A 25,822-nucleotide genomic window follows, 5' to 3' on the forward strand; every position below is an offset into this window, starting at 1 on the left:
AGGAGGGAATTTTACATGAGCGAGAAACTTTGCCTCAAGTAGAAATCTGGGGCTGGACTAATGAACTACCTGTAATTCATATTGTACTAAATATTGCTGAAACTAGGCATGTACTAATCATGACACATGCCAAACTATGCATAATTACTATGCTTTCTCTGTAGCAGTAATTAATTTGTGTTAGCAACTTTGATTAATCTTTCTAATCTAAAAGTAAAGTGCCTCTCAGACATGAAAGGCTCTGTAAGTGCTCGAGGTTGTTATTGCAGACCAGTGGAGGGTGTTTCAATCCAGTGAGGGGGACAAAGCTTGAAAAAATCAAAGTATAGCTGATATATATGAACTAATATAAACTCTTAACTGTTAAAGCATTCTGGTTTTGTCACAGAATTCATCGACTAAACTACAGGCTTCTGTACACAGTGCATTCATCCTGAAAGAAGAGAGAATTGTCAGTGAGTAAGAGAGCTCCTCCGAGGGTCATTCCAAAGGTGGGGACTGAGATTCCATCTTACAGAGGGCAATGCTCTGTATCTGTTTCCAATGTTGCAGTGCAAACTCACCCAGAAATTCCTTTTAGTCTTCACCTGCATTGTTCTGGGCATGGTTGTTGAACTCTGGAACAGAGTCGGGCCTCGCTGTCAGTCCCCAAAGGTGCCAAGTGTGTTGGCTGAGGGATTTGGACATGCCTGCTTTTCAGGGAATGTGTGCTCAGGTCCTCAGCCAAGCCAAGCCTGCTGACAGGCAGAGCCACCCGAGGCTCGTGTCCGAACCCAGCTCTGACATCACTGCACAGCCAAGTTTCCATCCTTCACTGCCAACCTCCCGGCCCCAGCCAGGCTCCTCACCCAAAGGAATCCAAAACTGCTGACAGGACTGATGTCAGCAAAGGTTGACTCTGATTTACCCAGGCTTCATAAACTACCAGATCTACAGGAGCTAAAATTTCTGAGGCAAACAGATGTGTCTCTACAAACCCATTACAAAACCCATTTGGTTTTTAAGTTACTGTGGTGTTGCTCTTTTTCTCCCTCAGACATGTTAATATTACAGTTATTTTTTTCTTGTTTTCCCTTTTAGCACCGTTTCCTGGCAAGGAATACTGTATCATAGGCAAAAAGACCCAATAATTTTTTGGAAATGGATAATCTAGAGATTATTAATGAACTTCAGGTTGATTTAGAATTTTTTTTTTTAAATGCAGCTACTACCTCAAAGCCTGGGATCATTTATGTTTTCACAAGTTAAATATTTTTAAAAGACACTACTTACTAGAAAATGTAAATGTGATTCCCAGAATTTCTACATTTTTTTTATTATGCTGATTCAACAAAGGAATTAATTGTGATAGTTTATTTTCTTACAGCTGTGGTTTGTGTCCAAATATTTTATAATCCTAAAGCTACCCTTTTGATATCACTCAAAATAGACAATATATATTGACATTAAAACAAGCTTTGTAGAAGACATTGTTTTTAAATCAGGCATGGGACTTTACATTTATTAGAAGGTGTTCACAAAAATAGGGGTAACATCATGCATATTCTTTGCAACTAAACCCAGTTATGGTTACAGTTTGGAAATAAATTTAAATAGACATATGGAGATACAGTAGTACATTTACACTCTATTTATGACATTTATTGTACTGATAACTCTCAGCAATACATCAGAAGTCTACAACCAGCTGATGGGAGGATTGTATAAGGAGGAAGAAACTGCTTCAATTTCTCACATTATTTATGTGGCTTGACAATGTCAGTGTGAATTGCCTCCTAAATCTGGGAGGCAAGAACAAGTCAAGACTATACTTCTGCGGTACAAAACATTTACACACAAAATACACATGCATTGCAATGCATTGTGAATGGGTAAAGCAAGGAGAAACCCATTCCTCAATGCTTTATTAACACAGTTCTACAAAGGAGTCTCAAATAGGAATATATACTTTAGTCACAGTAAGGCCACAATATTACAATGGATAAGGACCTCAGACTTCAACATTCTGTGGTAGCAATTGAACCCTTCATTCTTTACAGATGTTTATACATGTTCCTGAATGGGATCTCATCAAAGTCCTCCTGCTACTTATTTTTTTTCTGTAAGTTTAACATATTGCTTAATACAACAGTTAGCACAGTAGAGAAGGGTACTGGCACAGGGAAAACAAAACCTATGGAACATTCACGGAGTTTTCAGACTATATGTTGGGTGCATTTAGATGAAGCTAGCTAATCAGAAAAGAGACTAGCAAAGGATTTCCTCAAGTTTCGGATGGTTTCAGCTTTTGCTTCGTCTTCATTCACAGATGACCGGAAGAAGGAGGATTCTGTGAAGCTGAAGGCGTTTGTCAAAGACTGAGACTTGCTGCAAGACAAAAACACAACAGGTTTGGTCTGGTCACATTGTCCCCCAGCTTCTGTCCATTCATCACTTGTGCCAGAGAGGAGAACAGGAAAATCACGGAACCACAGAATGTGCTGAGCTGGAAGGGACCCACAGGGATCATCGAGTCCAACCCTCAGCCCTGCACAAGCCCATCCCCAAGAGTCACCCCCTGTGCCCCAGAGGATCATCCAAACCCTCCTGGAGCTCTGGCAGCCTTGGGGCTGTGCCCACTGCCCTGGGGAGCCTGGGCAGTGCCCAACCAGCCTCTGGGGGAAGAACCTTTGGCTGAGATCCAACCTGAGCCTGCCCTGACACAGCTCCAGCCATTCCCTAGACAGTGAACAAAATGGGCATTGACCACAAGCAACACAGTTATGGGCAACCCACCACATTCATCCTGCACTTTGACTTAATATCTGAGGAAAACATTTTTTTAAGGCACACACTGGTGGTTTGTTTTCTTTTTACAGATCTGAAACATTGTATTCCAATAAGTTTATTAGTGTAAATTAGAACCTGAGAAAAATTGGGGCCTTCCTACTAAATCCAAATCACAACTGAACATGGACAATTAATAACTGGGTTTGTTAAGGCTGAAAACAGTTATGCACAAAGAAAAATTAGGTATATTGGCAAGAGTTTGAAGAATGAATCCGAAAGTTGCAATGTGCTCTCTCTTTCTCTCTCTCTCTACATATTGGACATTAGATCCTTAATGGAGACTTAATGACAGTTTATAGCTTTAAAAAATACTGCAAATCAGATATAATTTTTCTTGCCTATAGGCAGTTAGTCTAGCAATGCTACTCCATCCTTAGTGCTATCATGTAACTTCTGTGTGAGTTTCCATAAGCACGAAACACATAACACACAAGGAAAACAAGAAAGAAAATAGCTAAAGTTTAAAACTTTAACTCCTGATTTGTCAATTAAAATAATATCTAAAAAATAGGCTTGGATTTAAATAGAAAACATAATTGAGTTATAAACTTCTTACAAAGACCTCCCTGCATTAGTAATACTAGTTAACTGATTTCATTTTTATCTCAGTACAATAGATTTCAGTTTTGGCTATAGTAAAACTGAAACACTTTTCTTATTCTGATTGCTTGAGACTCTTCATGGTTTGCAGCCTCTCTACTTCTAAACTAATAATGTGCAGCAAACAGTGCTACAGGCGTTTTAGGTTTTTCATAAATTATAGTTGTGCTAATGAGAATAGACTGATAAATGTTTGTTTGTACTCACTGAAAGAGGGAGGGTGGGAAGCAGCACTTGACTTGATTAGTAACACAATAAGTAGCCTAATTAAATATTTATTCACAGATTAATAACATGTACATACAGGTTAGGCAACAGCATGTGGGTGAATACAAAGCATACACATGCAAATAGAGTTAATCCTACAGGCAGGAGATCTGAGCCTTGGTGTGGACCTAAAACTGCTTCTGAAAGTTAGAAAAACTACTCTCATTATGACTTACATCTTAAAAACTTTAATTTCTCCTTTGTTATTTTGTTTTAAATAGACACTCTTCCATTTGAAGAAGAGAAAAATGAGTCTAGATGTGAACAAAGAACTAAAGGGAGAAAGCTGGAAATAGTACAGTCCTGTAAATGTTCTTAGCTGCTTTTCTTCAATGTCAGGAGTTGTCAAGTTAAGTTTCAAACCACAAACTAGTTTCCATCTTGCTTAAGAAAATCGACCTCTCTTTTCACTATGCATACTTAAATGATGGATCAATGAACTTGAGTTTTATGATTATAAAACAGAATAAAGAAATACACTGTCCTACGAAGGCAAGGAAAATACCCTCATCTTTGCATTTTGTCATCTAACGTCTCTCTTCCGCTCAGTGGGGCTCAGGGGAGGATTCAGAGTTGTTTCCCACCACTATTAACATATGAGTGGGTGGAACGAGGGGATCTGTGTTCCTGGGATGAAATAAAACCTACATGCCATTCTTTTATGTACCAAACTAAGGAGAATGTGCCTGTGATTCCACCAGCGATAGGATTTATGTGCTGAAAAACTGCAAATCACTGCTAAAAACTTCCCCAAGTTTTCTATTTCCAGCTGGGTTTAGGCTGTGAGGATTCCTTACTGTAAGGAATCTTCCAGAAGGGAGATACCCAGAGACAGTTCTGTGCAGCCTTTTCTGTGCATCACCTGGGCTCTACAGTCAGTGCCACCACCCAACCATGGACCAAGTGCAGCTGTAAAGAAACAATTTGGCAGCCACTGTCCAAGTGAACCACTGTTCACTGGTATTGTTTCTGAGATAGGCCTTTGGAAATGGAATCTGTTGTCTGAGTGACTGTAAGGTTAAAAGTTTAAATAGATAAGACTTCCTCTTTGTGTGCAGACTTACAGCACACCCAGCTTGTGAGTCAGTGGCACCAAAAGGAGGAAACAAAGAGCAGAAAGATGATGTGTTTTCAGACCTTACTAGGGCAGAGATTGCACAACTACTAAATGAAATTTTGTGCAGTGCTTAGGATATAACAGATGATACTGAATTACTAACCATAAACAGGTATCACAGAATCACAGAATATGCCAAGTTCGAAGGGACCCACAAGGATCACTGAGTCCAACTCCTGACCCTGTACAAGACCACCCCCAAGAGTCACACCATGTGCCTGAGAGGATCATCCAAACACTCCTTGAGCTCTGTCAGGCTTGGTGCTGCTCCCTGGGGAGCCTGTTCCACCACCCAAAATATTAAAATATTTTGAATATTTTGAAATACTTTAACCTCGTTTTAAACCTGAGAACGTACGTCCATTTTTTTTCCTGAATATTAGCCCAACTCCCAAATTACAGTTATGGCAGCAAGATCTGTGTTACGAGGAGAAAATAAAATGGATAAAGCAAATCTTACTTAAGTTGTGGATGAGACTGAGGCTTCTGTTGTGGAGCAGGCTGTGGAGCAGGCTGTGGAGCTGGCTGTGGCTGTGGCTGTGGCTCTGCTTCCTTTGATAATCTGGTGCTGGGAGGACCTTGAGCCTGGGGCCGTGGCTGCTGGGTGGTGGGTCCGGGTGGACGCTGTGGCTGGGAAGTTGAGGGCTTTGCTGACTGCCCCGGGGGGAACATGCGCTGGGGCTGCAATGGCTCCTGGCTTTGGGATTGCATTCCTTGGGGTTGCACTGGGCCCCCTAGGTTTCAGCACAAGAAAAACTTCATAATCTTATAGTTTCAAAGAGTCCTTATTAGACTTCATATCCAACACTTTAAAATAATCCTCGAATGTGATTAATTCTACTTCTGAGGCAAAATTCTATTCATATGGATTGTACTTTCAGGTAGTCAATACTACTAATCACACTCGGTACATTAGTAACTTGTTTGGAGCACCCATGATTCACCCTTTAAATTGCTAAATAGTACCCAATTTATCCCAGCAGTAGAGGTACTGACTTCAAACCAAATCAACGGAGTTACACCCAGAATAATGTTGGCTCGAGCTAAGGAGAGGTTGTGAAATAACAGTAATATCTATTTCAGCAATACAGTTACTATTTTCTGTGTAGTTATTGCAGTTTTGTTCCTCCAACGTTTTTAAATTATTTCTGTAATAGGCCTCTCAGATTCACTCTTACAGCAGTAAAACAACTTTATACTGAAATTTTCTGGCTAATTTAAAGTATTTTAATAACTTACTTAACCCCTTAGTGAGATATGTCAAGAACATTACAAGAAACACAAGAAAGTCATTACTAATTCTTCACCAAGATGATCTTTCCACTGAAAAGGAAGGATGCTGGCAAGCTACTGCATTAAGTGTGGAAATGCAACGTGTAGTAGAGACTTAGGTTGTGAAATCCATGGCTGAAAGATGCTACATCATCATACAGCAGGTTTTTTTCTGCTTTCTGACTGAAATAGTGCTGTGTCAGATATCAGTGGGTTGCTTTTATCTCATACCCCATGTCTGATTGTGGTTTTCTGGACTGAATGTTATAACTGAATCTTAATTCTTGCACGTGACATGCACACAGGACATCTGCCTTTAGGGGAAGAAAGGATGGGGTGAAATTCTGAGTATTTGTTTGTATCATGTTTCACTCAGGAAAAGAGCTTTGCTGAACAGTAAATACTATAGAACACAACTGATCTAGATGTTCTAGATATCTGGGAATTTTTAGTCTTACACAGATATTTAGTGCAAGCCAAAGACTTCATCTAGTCAGGTCTTAAAAGAAAACCTTCGTATCTGGAGGTACCGCTGCAATACATGGGTTTTTTTGTTTTAAATTGCTAGTGCAGTCAGCTTTCCCCTTGCTACATGAGATTCCAGTGTATGTGTCTGACAACAGCACGTGCTAATGCTTCAGTAAGTTTTCATACAGTCGTAGCAGTGTGTTAGTGTGATGTAGAAAGATAAATAGCACGTACTGTATGTTAAGGAATGTGCCTTCATTGTTTATTAATTTGAACCACTTTTGTAGGAAATATTTGAAGGTGATAACATGGTCTTGCAACATCTTAATAAGGATCATTTTCTTATTAGTCTCCTTTCACTCAGTATTGAAACCCAGAAAGGTTTCTTTCCCCCACTTGTACATACAGGCTTGAATGCCAGAAACTTTACACTGAAGACAGATATAACTTTCTTTTATTGCACATTAAGCTGTACAAGATATTTCACATAAAAGATATACTGCTGTCACATTTCCAGCGTTTGCTCACTTTCTTGCAGCTGGGTTGTACAAAAGGCAACAATCATGAAAGAAACTTTTACCAAAAATAAGTCAACAAAAGTGAACATTAAGCCTACACTGTAAAACATCTGTTCCCTGTTATCCACAATATTGCACCTAAGCATGCTGACATGCAGAGAGACATTTTGGCTTGTGTCTTGGCTGTGGGATGTAGGAATACTGTGTGCCCCTGCAAATCCTTGACAGTCAACAGGCTAAAATCCTGCCTGGAACACCCTTCTGTTCACACACAGCACACAAATGTTGTGTGAAAAGCACTTGTGATCACTGGTACTACTCCATGCAAAACAAAATACCAACTGCTTGAAAGAAAATCAGTCATCAGATTCATTTCTCCACCCCAGGGCAGTATGGTTTCTTCACTTTTAGGGTGTCTGGAGGGAAGGATTTGTGAACCTGATTCTAAGTGAAATTTTCTTAATATAGAACAAAATAGCCAATGCCATCATTGGAATGCTCACTGACCCAGACAAATGCTGATCACTAAAGCAAAATATTCATGTAATTTACTGATAGGTAGTAAACAGTAGCACTTACCACAAACATTTAAATAGCTAATAATGCATACCTTAATTCTCATCTCACCAGCCAGCTTGTACAAATAAAAGAAACACTAAGAATGATGAGACTCACTGATAATTTTTTCCAGTGCTTGTAGGGAAAACAGAAGTAGAACATAAGGCTGTTTTCCCTTTAAACATAATTGTTTGCACGAAACTAATGGCCACTACTCATCTTTGTACATATTCAAGACGAAAATTATAGTTTTGTGGCTCATTTGCAACTAAGCTCTCTGGTATGCCACTAGTGTGCAGCCTGTGACTCTGGGCTAGATTTCTCACAACAGATTAACTGCCTGCCTGTGGAGTTCTCATAACCATTACATTGTAAATGGGTTCTGTAAAAATCACAAATAATTTACCTACAGAAAATCTAGCACTTGTCAGGCATCTCAAGTCTTTTTGCATCTTTGATGTCAAGCAATTATTATAAACCCTATTAATGCGGACAATGTTGGGACTGGATTTTCTTTATAACTATCTGGATAATTCTAGGTGTAAAACAGTAGATAGACCTGAGTTGGTAAAGAAAACCACTGACACTTTTGTCTTACATTCTAATCCAAGAGCAACATCCCTGGCTGGTTAAAGGTACCTTGGTCTGTCATCCCTTCACATCTCAGTATTTGAAAAAAAATGAGCTCTTATAGGAAGTTTAACAGTCCTTGAGGTACCTCTCACTAAACAACCTGGGATTTAAATCTCAGGTAAGTATAAGATTTTTTGAAAGTATTTGCATTAGTTTTCATTAAAAATATCCATAGATTACTAATTCAGAATGACAGCAAAAGGTACTACTTAATTGAAATAGGATACATTAAATACACTTTCACTGAGATATTGCACATAGGTGGCCCATTTACATAGCTTTGTAGCTAATAATTTAATGCAGATTTACTAAAAATATGAATACCAGTATGTAAAATAGAAGATATTTTAAATATTCCTTGGGAAGAACTGTATTTTATGGAGTCACTGAAATATCAGACTTCCATCAGACTTGCATATAACTCAAATGTTAATAAACTTTATAAAATTATAAATAAAAAGCCTCACTAGCAAATTCTAATCTAGACTTTTAAAAATATATCTGGATCACCTACCTATTAGTCATGCACACAAAAATAAAGGCTATGAGTACAGTGTGCACACACTCACAGAGTAAGCAAAAGGATTTAGATTTGCACCTCGGTGGTATTTTACTGAACGATATATATATATATATAATACTCCAAAAATACTGTCTAACCATCCATAATGTACAGTTGCACGGGGCTCTAGAGAGGCACATTCTTTGTACACCGTTGACAACAGCCCTGAAATCACAAGTTTTACAGAGGAAGGTTGGTAAAGCATTACACGCACAGACAGGAACAAGGAAACAACCAGACGGGAGAGTTGACACTGCATAGAAAAAACACAGTCCAGGTCAGCACTGAAACAATGCAAAAACTGAACAAAATTGAGATGTTTGCTTTTGAGATTGTTTGTGTTCGTTTCTTTTCCTTTCCTTTTTTTTTTTTTTTCCTTTTTTTGCTTTAACCCTTGCTTTTAGTCTCAATTATCTAAGTAGCCTGGACTTGTTTTGGTCCTACTGCAACGCCATTACAGTCGAGAATGTACTGTAAACAACCTTGAGGTGGTGGTCGCTGAGGTGGTATTTTGTTTGGCTCTGGCTCCTTTAGTGATCCACTCTGGAAAATACATTTGAAAACAGAAGAGAAAAAAAATTAGAGTAGCTTAGTTCCAGTTTTCCACTAATTTGTCTTTATTTTCACTAGAAACTTCTTTAGTGTTGGGGCTGAATATACACTTGAAATTTATTCCAGAAAACATTTTTTAATTTAGTTGCTGTCTGACATGATATATGAATCTTGGGCTAATCCAAAGCTCTTAAAAAAATTGCTTTCCCTTTGCAGCATGTGATCACAACACAAGGAATGCCTACTCAAACCTACCTCCATTTGTGCAAGGTCTTTTTCCTCAGTTCCTAGAACTGTGAATGACTTTTCTGTATCTCAGTACTTCTGCTATGGTTTTTTTAGGATAGACTGACTAGGAAATGGATTTCAACAAATACCTTTGTGTAATTTAAGAAATAATTTATTTCTAACTCTGTTCACTTGTATCCACAAGTGTGAGCACAGCAGGGTGTTTTGCAGTCATAGTTTCACTTTGATTCACTGACTGCAAATGGGGAGATGGTCTGCTCTAGGTTAAGTGTTTTGCTAAGCAGAATAAAAGAAGAAAGCAAACTCCACAGACAAATAATAAAAATAATTGAAATTACTTCATGCTACTCCATCTGACATATTATTAGAAACACATGTAATACTTAACTTTTCAAAACAGGAGATTTATTTGGCAGTATCTTTTTCACATGTAAACTTGTTGAGAGGAAAAGAGGGGCCTGAACCAAAACCTTGGAGCAGAACATCCTCCCATCTCTAATATTTTGAAATGTGAAATACGTTAAATCACTGGGCATAATAGCTTAGGGGTTTTTTTTCTCTTTAAGAATCCAGAAATTAAATTGCCATCTGTCAAGAGGGAAAACCCTCAGAATTTATTAAATAGTAAATGTAAAATCAATTAAACATGTTTCTTGCAAGGCTTACTGTTTTTTCCTGGTAGATTTGCAATTGATCTTATAACTACAGAATAAATCTTAGTCATTGAGCTGTGAATTCCTGCACAGCAATGCAGCACTTACAGTTTTAAATGTTACAAGACAACTCTCCATCACATGCAGCTGTTGCAAATTGCTTTGTCTGCTTCAGCTACATAAATAAAAGGACAGAGGACAGGTCTAAAACTCAAATTATTCAGTGTTACCAACTTTCAGAAGCCCAAATGAGGAATAAAAGCGATACGTACAAACTCTGCTCCTTGTATGACCTGGCTCAGTTACACAGTTCTCGGTTAGCATCGTTGTGAGGATGAGCATATATAGAAAATAAGAGAATTTTGTAAGGAAAGACACAGCCGGCAGAAAATTTTGTACTGCTTTAGTGTGGGTTAAAGTCCTCTCTGTTTTGTTTCCCTCCTCCTCTAATTTTCTGAACCACATGTAAAAGCTGCCGTGCTCTCCTCTCCATGTTCAGGACCCGGAGTGTTTGTGGGATCCACTCACTGGAACAATGTGCATTTCCACCAGGAGCTCCCTGGAGACCAGGGCAATCAGCCCACAGTGGAAACCTTGAAAAGCTGCCCTGGAGGAGCCAAGTCCTTTCCTGTTCCATTGTTCTGGTTCACCTGGCAGCCTCCTCTGTGCCCGGGCACCACAGAGAGCCCGCTGTGACACAGCCAGTGCTCTCAGAGGAAACCACAGGCATTGGGCCTAAGGAAGTCCAAGAGTTCTCTTCTGAAGCACTGAACAGACCATGTGGCTTTGTCAGCAAGCACACATAAGATTTCATAATCACAAGGACTGTGATCACCATATGGTAGGCTTAGACAGGGCCATAACCCAACCTGTGTGTTCTCTGCAGGGGCAGAGGGTGACTAGGAAGGACATGAGTGTTATCATTTTTCTACTGAAACAAAAGATTACGCAGGTAAAACTCATGTTTTATTTAGAAACTGAAAACGCAGGCTGGCAGTTTAAATTCACATCTACTTTAATGTTAAAACAACAACTGCAGGGCCTCTGTCTCCTCCATGCTTCGAGGATGAAGAAAATCTTGCCCTGAAATGGTCTTGGGTTTTATCACACAACTGAGCTGACTTGGAGTGACAACACCAGCACTCATGCAATCTGCATATCTCTCCATCTTATAAAGAAATTATTTTATCCTAAATTAAGCTTTCAATAAACATTATAGGAGCTTGCTAATCCTTACCTAAACTCTTCTGAAAATTTAGAGCCTTTGTGCATTTTCTGTTGAAGATGTATTTCCCCCTCTCCAGTCACTGACTGCAGCTGTCCTGATTTTACCACCCACACATCCTTTTTTTCCACCAGATATCACCTGGTGCTTCCAGGAACCTCACCCACACTCCAGGCCAATCACATGGGTATATTACTTTGGCTAATTAGCCAACCCACCCAGGCTGACCCAAAAAGTCTAATTAGCATTACATTCCTAATTGAGAAATCTTACTCATGGTTTTTCAGTGGTCTGTAGTAATCCAGCCCTTTTCATGAGTCTTTCTTTCAGACAGTCAGAAACCTTGATACTTGATATTAAAGACAGGCTTTGAACCAGCCTCGTTTGCTGTCCTGAGCCAAGACCTTTAATAAAATCCAAGTTTCTTCTAAAACACCAGTTGTTGGCACATTAACTCCAGACTGTTCCTTCTCACCTCTCCAAGGTGCTGTGCCAATGTAATTGTGAGAGCTGCTCGCTCCTCACAGGCAGCACAGCCTCTCTGAGTAGAGATGCTAGACCAGCCCTGTCCTGCAGATTTATTCACCCTTCTTGTTTTTTTGTGTTCTCCTTTGCTGCCCAGCCTAGAATCTCACCCTACTACCGCCTTTTAGCACAAACACGTTTTTCTGTAATACAGTTCTGATCTACAAACTTGCCTTTTGCTGATTCATCAAATCAAACATTAAATGCAGCATATACCATGAAAAATGACCCTTCATAGTTTCTTATCTGGATGCTCAGGGCTAAAGAGCAAAATTATCAGAATAAAAGGACAGTGTTTGGTATGGTTTAGGATTACCTGAGCGAGGTGTGGTAACTGATGTCATAAGGAGCCCTTTTGGTTTTCATTTTATGGAACACGACTTTTATATCACATCCAAGTTCCCCAAAGAGAAGGGATTGCTGATGTTGACAGTAACATTATAAAGAACTGCTTATAGAAGCTCTCCTGTTCAAAGGGCTTTATTGTTTATATAACTATCCTAAAAAAATAAGGCTTTACTTGTGGAAACCTCTAAGCCACATGAATGCTGCAAATATACTCCAGTGATTTCTCAGCTCTGGGTGTAAGAAGAGATGATTTGGCTGTATAAGGATCTTTAAGAATATTGGCTAATTACAGCCAAAGCAGAAACCCCACTACTTATCTAGAAGACAGATGTCTCTAGATTCATCTGTAACACTTCCTTCCTTTCCATACTTACCTGAAAGTCTCCTTAGAATTTTAGGGACAGAACTGGAGGAAAGAACTGTTTGTTCTATGAAACATGTTGCATTAGAATTTGATCAAGGTATTACTTCCTTTTCTACCCTGTATATTTATATAAATGCAGATTGAATCCATATACACTTGAATTTTAAATAGTCTGAAGAATGCTGAAATGGGTGGGAGTAAAAGCAGCAACTTGGCAGGGAAATAGCCCTTGGGCAAAAGAGATGCTAAACAGAGACCTAGTAAAAATTGATTTTGATTTGGCTGAGTTTGAAAACTTTGTGAACTATAGTTGGAGCACGTATAGTTGGTTTTGGGTCTCTTTTGGTTTTCTTTGTAAGGCAAGGACAGAAGCTTTTCCTAGGTATTTCAATATTTGAAGGGAAAAGTCATATTTTTCAGGTCAAGAAGTAGAGGGATCAATTGAGAGCTGCCAAAATATGAGCTGAGTTAGATCTCGTAAAGGAACAAGACTAAATAGCAGAACAATTAAGCAACAGGAGAACTAAGAAAAAATGTGAGTGCTAAGGAGAGAGGTAATTTAGATAGTTTAAGTAGGATGTCAATAGTAAATGAATGTTTGAAGTGTGATAGATTATGATAAATACAGGAGCGGGGGCTAGATGGCAGGTGGGATAAAAGCTAAAAATGAGATGCAGGTAAAAATCAAACATTCTTCATCTCAGAAATTAAAACCAGTTGATTCATGAAATACAGGATTCCATACCAGTTCTCTCTAGCAATTGGGAACGTACAAGTTACACTGGAGAAGGTTAAAGACTAATTCTACAGGAATTAAACTATGGGTAAGGAAGTGGCTGCTGAGGATATAGGCAGTTATTGAATAAAAAGTCATGGGCAGGATATAAGTGGCATTTAGAACTCAAATAGAATATCCATTCATTAAGCTGGCAAAAAGAAAGAGGAGTGTGATCCTAAAAGCTGTAGATATACAGAGCTGGAAGACCATAGGACCAAAATATCCTAAAGAAAGAACAAAATTGATGTGTGAAGTTACCAAAAAAAAAAAAAAAAAAAAAGGAAAAAAACCCTTAAATGTAATGTCCAAAATAATTTATTTATGGCATAATAACATGCATCTGTCAGAAATGCAGAGCTCACTAACTGAAATCTAATGGGAAAGATTTGTGCAGTGAAAAAATCAGAATCTCATCACAGGTTCAGTGAAGTGTTTGCAGGAGGTGTGAGACATGATGCTGGGTATCACTGACATCAGCCCTGCTCAGGAAAGCTGAATGTAAACTGAGCTGGCACAGAAAAGTGCTATTAAACTTCCTGGGCAGACAGAAGAGGTTCTACCTCCAGCATTTGGAGGAATACGTCTTGCTTGGTTTGGTAAATGGAAGGCTTGGACACAGTACAGTTGCTTTTTATAAACATATTGTACTGGTAAAGAACTAGAGGCAGAAAAACAAGCCAAAGGACAATACAAACCAAGAAGAAATGCCTATAAACTGAATAAAATCGGGCTGGAAATAAACACATATTGTATAATGGAGCAAAGCAGTGAAATCCTGAAAGTGGCTTTCTGATAGGGAGCACCCAAAAATACAAAACTCTTTAGGAATCTGTTGCTTCCTGCTTTATACATTTAATGTGCAGTGAGTGTGGCAGGGAGGCTTTCTGGTTGCTGGTCAAGACCTTACCCTATTTCAGGTGAGTCTGGGACAGGTGACGTATCTGCTTCATTTGAGTGGTGCTGAACAGGACTACAAAGCTTTTGCTATTTATTGTGTTATATATTCCCTGTGGACTGAGAAAGGCAGTGAAACAGTGACAGCCACAATGGAGAGGTGTGTTTATACAGCACGCAGTAAAAAGAATCCACCTTCACATTGTCTAGTGCAGGGAGGGCACTTAGAGGAGAGTTGGCTCCTGCTTTTCACAGTTTTTTGGAGTACCAGTGTTCAGCCTTGGAAATCCGTATGGAAAAAACACTCTCAGCAAAACTGATGCCAGCCTAGAGTTTCTTCATGTCGAAGCTGTGATAAAGAATTCAAAAACTTAGAGCAGCTTTTGTTATTGCTCAACAAACTTTCAAATCCTGTTAAGGTCTTCCACTGAATGGGAAGGAAAATGACTGCTCAGAGCAGAAAACAAGCTATGCAGCACAATTTTTACTTGGAATAGTATTTTAAAAATGCACTGAAAAGGGCATTTTTTTTTTAAACATCAAAAAGTATTCTAACTTATATTTCACAGACCAAGTGCTTTCCATTGCTGGATAACTAATTACTTACTAGCCAATAGTTTCCTTCTAGAATATTTTTGCACACAGTCTTAAAAATCATAGAATCATATAATGGCTTGAGTTGGAAGGGACCTTAAAGATCATCTGTTTCCAACCCTCTGCCAGGTTGTCAGGGAAGGTGAGTACCCTGGTGGGGACTCACTACTGTCAACATGTACACTCCAGGATTTTCCCTGACAGAACGAAACATCTGACTTCCCATTGGCCATTCCAGCCCTATTTTCTATTATAAAAATAATCCCACCCCCCAAGGAGATGAGGTTTCTAAAGGAAAAGCAGGATGTTGACTTATTAGGGAAAAAGAATTTCTGAAGTAGCATCGCACGTTGAAGCTGGTTGGTCCCTTCCACTGCCAATCAATAATTCTAATGGACAAGGATGCAGCTCTTTTATTGCAACTCTTGCTTGAAGAAGCCAGATTTCCACTTCTGTTTTTTTTACAGGGAACAATAAAAACACGCAGTTGCACAGTAGTTTTCATGCAGCTCTTTCCAGTGAAAAAACTGCTCCCCACAGACAAGGAAGGAATGTGGAGTATGGGATAGGAACGAGCTCCCTCACGTGCTGAGACTAAATGAGTGTGCTGCATGTTTTTACCAGGGAAAGAGCTCACAGACAGATCGAAAGGCAAGGGAAAGGAGCCAGTTAAATTTCCTCACACCTTTCCCAGGGTACACAGGGACACAGTGGATAAGGTACTCCTTGGAGCTTGATGGTGTCAAAATCCTGTGCTGAGATCTGAAGCTGTAAGTTTTTGACCCTTGGATCCAGGAACTATGGCTCTGGCTGATGCTGTGCTGTATCTGCTTCTCCAGTCTTAAAAAAAAAAAAGGTTATTATTATTAACATTTTTAAATATGGGCTGGCAAGTGACTCTTGCACGAACAGGAATAGCTTAAGATCTGTAGAACTTCACCTTCAGCCACCACGATCCATCATTACTGGATCCATTCAGAATTGAAGTTTATGCTTTGAAAAAGGAAAGTCAGGACAAAAGGTGGTGGAGCCAACTCAAATCCAGTGTCACAACCCACATTTTATCTTACTAGTTCTGTATCAGAGCAGTGGAGTGGGAGGAAGCACAGGAAGGAGGGAGAGACTGGGTGAGACACTTGAGCTCTCCCCCAAATAAAAGTGGAGTTCAGAACTCTGGTATGAACAGAGCAGAACAACCACCTATGGTGCTTCTTTTCCTGCTCCTCGTGGTGCTGCACAAGTCCACAGCCACACACGGGGGGTACCAGTGGCTGGTCTGAGCTCTGATGAGCTCCCTGAGTCTCTCCTAGAAGTTGAGAGACACTGGAGGAGGATATTTAAGCAGCTGAAGACAAGTTTGCTCTCCTGGCAGCCAGACAGATGGAGCCTGGTCCATCACCAGATTCCACTGTTGGAAGTGTGTGTGTGTGGGCTGCTTATTTTTTTTCTGTGGACAAATCAAGAATTTTTGAAAATGAGCTGCTCTGGTTTGGATACTTCCATAATTTCTCTTGGTGCTTGTCCTTGTTTAAAAATTTTGACGCGTATTTAGGACATGGTCCTTATTCAAAATAAACTGCAGTGATTGCTGGGGAGAGCAGCAGAATCCTTGCAAGTTAAACATGAAGTAAAGCCAAACCACTTTGCTTAACAGGTCATGATTTAAAGGTCAGAGAAATCAAACAGAAAAGTCAAGTGGAGGCAGGGAATAATAACAAAAAAAGTAGAGAGGAAACACCCACAACAGTGGGAAAATGAAGGGAGACCAAGGAAGAGTCTCAAAAAAAAAGATATTTCTGTTAGGTCCAGCTTAAAGAAAGAAAGTCAGAGAGTAAAAATAGACGAAAAATCAGATAAAATATAAAATCAAAGTATGTTATGTGATAGCAATTATAGCATCTAACTTGGACTCATTCTCCTCTGCTTGTGTAAGTGGCAGCTATTGCCTGTTCTTTAGCCATGGAATTACTGCTTCCCTTGTTTTAATTTGGAAAAGGCTGGAGTTTGCTCTGTAATGGAATGAAGACAATTTTTGAAGTTTCCAAAAAAAATGCCTGTGGGAGCAAAAAGCATTTCTCACAGAAGTCTACTAATAACAGAGAGGCTACTCCATAGTGGTGGGCTCATTATTACTTAAAAACCAGTTGTTTTCTTTCTTCTTGAGATGAGTGACCATGGAATTCAGAATCCTAAATACCACTGGCAGACTGGGAGATTATCACAAGATCATCTGGCAGAAGATAATAAAAAAGTTATCAAAAGAATCATTTTGTTGTGTGAATGAAGACAAAAAGAGAACAGTATTGTTGTTACATAAAATAAATTTGGAAAAGTATGTACTAAGCAGTAATAATTGTTTTGGTTTTTTCAGTTTTAGCACTTTGTTGCCTTCTGTATTATAAAATTAGCACTAAGGCTAAATCACTATATCCTACAGACAACTGAAGTTATCCAAGTCATCCTGGGCCTGAAGCTTGAACCTGTCAGGTTGCCTGGGGACTTTTTCCTTTGGCCTTCTCACCTAATGAGTATTTTGTTAGCAACCCTTTCTCTTACCAAGCTTTGCTCAGCCTCTCTGCAGGGATCATATTTTTTTTCCAGGTGTACTGCTGGTGATAAGCATTCAATATATTCAGAAATAAAAAAAAAAAATTATCAAGCGACACCCAGAAAGTCTTGTTTCATTTGGGCAAATTTCTGTTGATGTCAGTAGTAGAAATTTTGGCCAAACAATTCTAAACGTTCAATATATGCCCCTTCATATGTTCTCCTATAGTCTACAGGTCATCAGATCCTCTCAGAAAGAGCACTATTAACTAGGTCTTGGCACATTACTTTGAAACAAGCTAAGAAAGATAAGCAATTATTAGTGTTTTGATTCACAGTTAACATCCAAAAGCATTTATGCAGAGTTTTATCACTAGGACATACCCAGGAATTTACCTGTGACTCCTGTGCAGAGGGAGACTCAGTAAGGAACAGAACTGAGCAACACATCTGTACCTCCCTTAGCAATCACTCCATCTGCTGGTTCAGGAGCTCAGGAAGTATTTTGGAATAGGTTACTTTCACTTTCATGATCAACTTATTGGCAAAATCTCTGCTGAGCATTTGTATGTTATCTCCCATTAGTTTTTAATTACTGTCAACATTGAAAGTCTTAGGATTTATTTTCCTGCATGAACTTTGTTTTTATATTTTAATAGATTACAATACCTGCACGCCAAGTTCGAATGTTTCAATTACGTCAAGCTTTTCTGTAATGAAATAGTGACTGTTTTAAATATACAGACATCCTTCAGCCAGCAGTTGAAGTCTGAGTCCCTGCCTCTGTGACACACAGAACACCTGCCCCAAATAGGAGTCATATTCAAAGAGGGAAAAAACAACCTCGATGTAGGAAAAAAGAAAGGTATAATTTTATACTTGTGACAAATAAATTTTACTGGATGAAATGCGCCTCAAATGTAGCCTTTTACCAGGATGTGGTGAGCTCAGGCTCCATACATGTTTATTTTCTGCTTTTCTTAATTCCTGATGTTTCTATTAGGATCTAAGAGTTACAGCTGTTTGTCTTATGTTTTCACAAACATAAAATAACTAAGAAGTTAAAAAACCCCGTTGATTAAAATAAGCATCTTCCCTTCCAACTATACAAAGATAAACATTGCATATATATATACGCACACTTACATATATGTACATATTAAAAGTATATTAAAATATATATAAAAATACAGCCCATATTTAAATAATAAAGTTAACGAAACAAATACATTAAAATAGCATTTATTATTTGTAAGATATATAGCCAATATCTTGTTTAACATGATACAGCTTCTGTAATGATTATAATACATTGTAGTAACAAATAAGAGATAACTCCCCAAATCACTTATCCCACAGAAGAAGAAGCCACAAGATGTCGCTGGGATGCAAAGAAACCCAAACACTGTGGGAAAGAGGTCACTGCCTTCCCCACTGCAAGAATGGATGGAATATGACAGACTCAGGAATGGCGTTTGACGTCAATAACCTTGGGAAGGTTTTGCACTCCGTGTTCTGTGATTTGTATGTCCCAGCAGTGTTTCCCTTGCTCTTTACGGGTTTTGCTGCCAATGTTTTAAATTCTCTACCAATATATTTAGGAAGGCACCTTGCTGCTGCCTTTTTTTTTCCTTTAAGTCACAACAATAACTCTATAAGCATTTAAATATGAAACACAGTTTGCATTGATTTGAAAGAACTACACAGGTGGACAGGGTAAGTGGTAAAGAAGCACGTGGGTGTTGTTTGAGGCATTGATGGTTGTCAAAGTCCCTACAGACCTTCTGAGGTAAACAGTGAACAGAGAAAACCTCAGTGATTTCTAATGCAGACCATAGAAGGTGCTCAATTAGTCTCTACACAGCTTGTTTATTGCCAAGCTGTATTGCTCTGTTTATCAGAGTAACCTGAATTTTAATTTTTTTAATTACAGAGTGATCTAGTAATATTATTACTATACTAAAGCATTATTGATATTAATATGAACTCCATTATAAATAAATTAGAAATATAAGCATATATAAAATATAGAAATTGCATTTTAAATAATTAATATTAATCAAAATGTTAAAGTAATACAGAGTGATATAGTTTTTTATTACAGAGTGATACAGTAAAATTCTGTCTAGACTTTCTCCAGTGCCTCTGTGCTGCCTTGCTCAGAGCAAAGAGAAAGTCAGACTCTTGAGTGCGTTTAAGATGTTATTCCACAAATCTAGGGACATCAGTTTTATGGTCACATGATGCCATAGCAGCCATTTATCCCCATTTAAATCTCTTCCTAAAAGAAAGAAATACTGTACACACGGTTTTGGGGGTCATTAGATCATTTAGCAACCTTCTGAAGACAAGCCGTTCTTCAACCTCTCCTGCTGCCTGTTAGAATAGATCTCACTATGCACCTTCACTCACACAGAATAATTCAGTGTGCTCTTTTAACTTGTTTGTTTTAGGCAGCCTTTCCTTCCAGACATAAAAGATAATTCCTGGTGCTGGATGAATGGCCTGGCTAAAGCAAGATTCAGTGTGAGGGGTCTGAAGGATAATATAAAGCTGTGGGAAAACTGCAAGTCATGGCCCTGTTCCTCTTCTCCTAATCTGTGGATACGATTGAGGTGAACCTCTATGAGACTGTGAAAGGAGAAAATAACTTAGAGGTAAGTTCCACACCTCAAATTTAGTGCAGAGTTTACTTCTAAAAAGTAGAATAATACTGAATTCTATACTTCCATATAACTCCATGATGAGATCCTTTCCAATTAAATGCATTCCCCTTCAGTTAAGATCAAATCAAGTAACCATATCTTCTGATCATCATAAAAGCTTCAGTGATTTGAAACAAGTTGCTGCTCATAATAAGTAGTTTGCTTTAAAAAAATCTTAAATGCAACAGACGGAAGGTAATAGAACTGTGACTGCTCCTATGGAAGCCCAGGAATAGGGAGTTTGTTAATGGTTTGCTTTTCTCTCTAGAATTAGTACTTTTTGTTATTTACACTATGCTGACATTTGGTTCAATTTTCTCTCTGAACATAGAAGAATGAAACTGGATAAAACTGCCTTGCTCCAGCAACATCATAGGAGGGGTCAGGGAATGAAGAATGACACGGGTTTATTTTTGGGTTATTACCACTGTGCTACTCCTCTCTTTTTAACCAAGAGTCAGGATATAGGTGGGAATGCTGTGCTCTTTGTGACGTCACGTCATTACGGATATTGTGTCTCTGGTGCACAAGTTCCTTCCTTCCATTAAGAATAATAAATTCCTTCTTCTTTTGTGGATAATGCAACGTGGTCTCTATAGAGGAGGGCTGAATTAACATTTTCCTAATGGGATTTTCCTCAGCTTCAGTTTCAACATGACCATCACCACTGGCATTGTGTGATAACGTGCATGGACAGTGTCACGCTCTCTGCAGAATTTAGTTCAGCATAATTCATATCCTGACTTGAGTACATGTTTGACCATTATTGTTTAATATGCAAATGCTGGTACAGAAAGAAGCCTAAACCAGTCTGCACTGAGCAACCTCCTGCACGGCTCTGCAAACCCAGGCAGCAGGACTTTGGGCAGTGGTCTTTCCTATCAACAGATGGAGGCAGTGAGGAGTAGTTCCCCTGCTGAGAACACTTCATTGAGTAGTTCAACCTACTGGTTTGGTTTTCAGGAAAGACTTGAAAAAGGCTTCTCTAGAGATCTATCAAAAGTATGCAAAGACGTTACAAAAGGTGGAAATTTAGATTTCCATCTTTTAAATGCCGCAAGTAGAAAAAAAAGTGAAAAAATTTTAAAATCACGTTCTTAGATCAAGTTCTATTATGTATTTTCAGCTTGGTTTAGGGTAAAACAAGCTGTAATGTTTTTAAATTAATAGAAATCGCTTCATTTTTTGAAAGGTTTTTTTGAGCGTAATTAGTTTTAACAGATAGAACTTCTCTGAGTCCAAACCTCCTCCTGCACAGCTTCACTGCCCTCTGTGCACCAGAAGAACCTGCTACAGAGTCTGTGCAAGTGTTTATAGATAAATAAAGAAATATGTAACATGCAAACCATATATTTTTAAAATCTTGATATATCTGATACCTCAGATTATAGATTTAATGGTTTAAGAATCACAGGATCTGCCCCTCTGGGGTTTCCCTTTGGAATTTGCTCTTTTTGGCACTCAGACAGGGAGAACTTTGTCAGCCTTCATAACACATTGCAAAGCCAATCATTTCCACCAAGATTTGGCTGCACAGTACTAAACAAAGGCTTATTTTCCTAATCATTGATTTGTTTTCTGACGGATGGTTAATTGGAATAGTCCTGACCATTGTGGGCAGTTTTGAATCGAAGGATGTTTTCTGCACGATGCACCCAGTGCTACAGGAGCCAGCAGATTGTAAATACTTTTTAAAAGCCCACACAGATAATAAGGGAATTCAAAACATGGCACAACTGTAGCTGTAAACGGAAGTAGCAAAACACACCAATTACTCTTTGATATCTCTGTTACTTCGGTTTCTAAGACCACGTGTACACATGCACGTAGTTGATTTGAGATAAATTACTGGCTTTGCATTTTATGTGACCTGTAGAAATAGGGAATGTCCCCCTGCCCCACAAATAAATGGACTGTGTTTCCCAAGAACAGGATTAGAAAAGGAGAACACTGCTCAAAGATGAAAGGGGCAGATTGTTTTAACAGACTGATTTTATTCTTAGCAAAACAACCCAGATAAAAATTAACTGCACAGGATGAGAAATCTGCTTTAAATACTACAGAGCTGTTTCATGATTGTCCCTTAAAGCTGGGAAGATTAGGGGGCATTTGCAAATAGACTCTTCTGTAGAAATTCAGATCCTATTTACCTGTCCGAAACTGGTGGATCATACAACAAGACCAATCCTAAGGAAGCAGAGTCTGATTAACTGAGAAGAAAATTAACGGATATTGTAAGTATTCTGAAGGCATATCTCTGGTTTTGGTCAACTGCAATCTGGAATTTAAGGATAGGATACGGAAAAGAAGATTAATGTTGAATAACATCCTGTTGTCATTAGCAAGGGATGAATCCCTCAGTAAAAACCTAAGCTAAATAGAAACCTATCAGAAGTCCATCAGATAGCCAGAATATTATCTTTGGATACATTCAAAGTTTTTTTGTTTAAGAGGGAAAAAAACTATTCAATGGACATGCTGAGTGACAGCAATGACCCAGGAATTTAGGAACCTTCTGCAAATGTTCCTTGTGCCCTATTTTCATTCTGGACTTAGGTAGGCAGTTTTTCTTTGGAAATAAGTGAAAACTTTTTTTACATACAACAAATAGCCAGTTTCTTTGGATGACCCCAGTAACCGTAAATGTTCCTCCTCCTTTGCCCTCTCTGAGATCCAGGAAAGCATGCTGACTCAAGAGCTTCTATTTTTTTCCCCAAAATGTGAATTATCAAATATGAATCTATTAATGTTACAGTAATGTCTATTATTGGTTTAAATTTTTATTTATGTTGACTTGTATTACCTGGGAAACTCTAAATTTGACTCTTTCCTTCATTTTAATATATGGATAATTTACTAGTCCTGAAAGAAACTATTTTGGCATAAGGTGATTTATTTTTTTCCCTCTTTCTTTTTTCATCCCTTTACAATGGACTTGAGTCATGTTGGATGGAAACTTCTCCATTGTATGTGGTTCCGTGGTTGAAACAATTTTGTGCTTAGTTTCAAGTGACCATATTATAAATAGAAGCCACACCACTTTTTTATGTGGGCTGGGGTATTTTTGTATCTTAAAGCATGATGATATATTTGAACAACAAATTAGTCATTCTGCCTCAAAAACTAGTCTGTCTGAGGTATGCCACAAAATTGTTTTCAAATTGTTTACCTGGTGTGGAGCCTACTGGAAGTAAAAATAGATTCTTGATTTAGGCTTGGTAACTCCTGTATTACAGTTTGGCTTATTCTGTTCCTTAACTGATCCCCGTGGAGCTGTGCTGGTCCAGAGCAGCAACACATCCTTACAGGTTATGGTCAGAGTGATTTTCCTGTATGCACAACTTCTCTGGACAACCTGTTCTAGTTTCTTACCAACCTCACCATAAAGAATTTCTTCCTTATATCTAATCTAAATCTACCCTCTTTCAGTTTAAAACTATTACCTTGTCACTACAGTCTTGGTTAAAAAAAGGGGCTTATAAGCCCTTTTTATGTACTGAAAGGTCTCAGTAGTGTTTCCCTGGAGCCTTCTCTTCTCCAGGTGAACACCTCCTGCTCTCCCAGCTTGTCTCCAGAGCAGAGGGGTTCCAGCCCTCAGAGCATCTTTGTGGCTTCTTCTGGACCTACTCCAACAGGTCCATGCCCTTATGTTGAGGGCCCCAGAGCTGGAGGCAGCTCTGCAGAGTGGAGAAGAGGGGGACAATCACTTCCCTCGACCTGCTGGTCACCATTTGGATGCAGCCCAGGACACAGTTGGTCTTCTGGGCTGCAAGTGCTCATTCCTGACTCATACCCAGTTTTCCATCCCCAAGTCCTCTTGGCAGGGCTGCTCTCAACCAATTCATCATCCAGTCTGGGTGACAGTGGGGGACTACCAGGGCCCAAGTGCAGGACTCTGGCACCCAGGTCCCCCTGGCTGGCATCCCTTCCCTCTCCAGAGTCTGTATGCACCACACAGCTTGGTGTCATCCCCAAACACTCAGAGGGTGCACTCAGTGCCATTAATAAAGGTGTTAAACAGCACAGACCCTCCAGCGTCACCACTTGCTACTGGTTTCCATTTGAACATCGATAACTCTGGGCACGGACATCTGCCCTAATATTCCACCCATCAAATCCATACTTCTCCAATCTAGGAGTAAAAAATTTTATGTTCTCAGAGCCTTTTGCGAAAACACCGCGTTCCCTGAAGTTATTTTAAACTATCAGTAAAATAAACTTCACATTTCGTAAGCATGGAAATGGCAACACAAAGATGATTTCTCAAGTTTGAAAGCCTGCAAGCAAGGCCAGGGCCAGAATTCTGCATCCCCACACTGTAATTGCTAGGCCATACAAGATAAAATACGTGAAGTGCATCTATTTGCAACCTTTGGTATGCGTTTTCCAGTATGCTAAAAATATTTCAGAAGTTTTCTAGATTTCTAAGGTGTTTTCATGTACTGCAGCACATATAAAAAAGATTATAATGTAATTAATTTCTCATAGGAACAACAAGAATTATTATCTTAATGTTCTTTCCGACATCCTCAGGGCAAAGGTTGTCTATGACTGTGCTTCTTATTATTTCCAAGATATTTTATACACATGTAGCTGAAAGGAAACAGTACAAATTCTGGTAATTCACTGAATCCACAGTTATCATTTCCTGGTAGAAACACACCAATATTTGCACTTCTTGATTATACCTGGAGACAATCTCATTTAAACATGACAAACTGATAAAACATGTTGATAAGATCTTGAATCCTTTTGGTTTCAGGTGTCTGCATGGTTTTCCAGCCAGTTTCTTTGAGGAAAATTTTGAGCTTAAAATTATATATCAAGATGCTGCATTTTAAAAGTAAAAGTTTCCTACCTGAGGCTGCTGAGTGGCAGTGGGTCTCTGAGGAGATGGAATAGGAGTTTTGGACAACATTTGGTTCATTTTGCTTACGACCAGCTCAGTTATGTGCTGCCTGTCTTCGGTCTGGTGCTCCCCGATCAGAGGCATCGCACAGTCCATGACCTGCAAAATGAATCAGCAGCTACAGAAGTGGCACAAAGGAAACTTCTTCCACAGCTGTTTGGAATGTCAGGTCATCTATTCACTTAATTGTTTTTAACAGAAGTCAAACACCAGCTGTAGAAATGGTACGTGCTACATCAGAAAATAAAGCCTGAGTGCAGGACTCGGGGCAGCAGAGCAGGAGAGCAGCAACTTTGCAATGCCATCCCCTTCCAATCTTCACACAAAATACAGGTTCAGTAGGACACCTGGGGATTCACTCTCTGGGGAGTGGGACTCCAGTGGGAAGCACAGAGCAGATAAGGAAAATGAGATTTCTCAAGCTGTTCAGTTATCTGCTGAAAATCTGAAGCAGCTGTTTTTCTGTCTCAGCTACATATCTGAAGGTTTTCTCTTTCTGTGGCTCATTCCATGTTCATGAACTGAATTAGAACATGGACATGCAAAGTAGAACTTCCAGCTTCCTAAATATTTGTGGGATTTTGCTAGGGAAGGCTGGATCCCCATTGATTCATGAAAAAATTTAAATAATACCTTGTTATTATTGATACCCTTT

General features: G+C 39.0%; 1 protein-coding gene across 1 annotated transcript in view; it reads right to left on the reverse strand.

Annotated features, from left to right (window-relative positions):
- Window positions 1–1,294: 1,294 nt before the first annotated feature.
- Window positions 1,295–25,822, reverse strand: part of SYN2 (synapsin II) — a 170,134-nt gene continuing 145,606 nt past the window's right edge. The window contains exons 10-13 of the mRNA XM_027666035.1: window positions 25,117–25,266; window positions 9,307–9,367; window positions 5,274–5,547; window positions 1,295–2,367 (exon numbers count right to left, since the gene is read on the reverse strand). Of these exons, the coding sequence (XP_027521836.1) occupies window positions 2,232–2,367; window positions 5,274–5,547; window positions 9,307–9,367; window positions 25,117–25,266 (621 nt within the window). The 3' untranslated portion in view covers window positions 1,295–2,231. The remainder of the gene's footprint in view (window positions 2,368–5,273; window positions 5,548–9,306; window positions 9,368–25,116; window positions 25,267–25,822) is intronic.

The sequence above is a fragment of the Corapipo altera genome, unplaced genomic scaffold (genome assembly GCF_003945725.1).
Source record: "Corapipo altera isolate COAL_440 unplaced genomic scaffold, ASM394572v1 101, whole genome shotgun sequence".
In the NCBI taxonomy this organism is placed as follows: Eukaryota; Metazoa; Chordata; class Aves; order Passeriformes; family Pipridae; genus Corapipo; species Corapipo altera.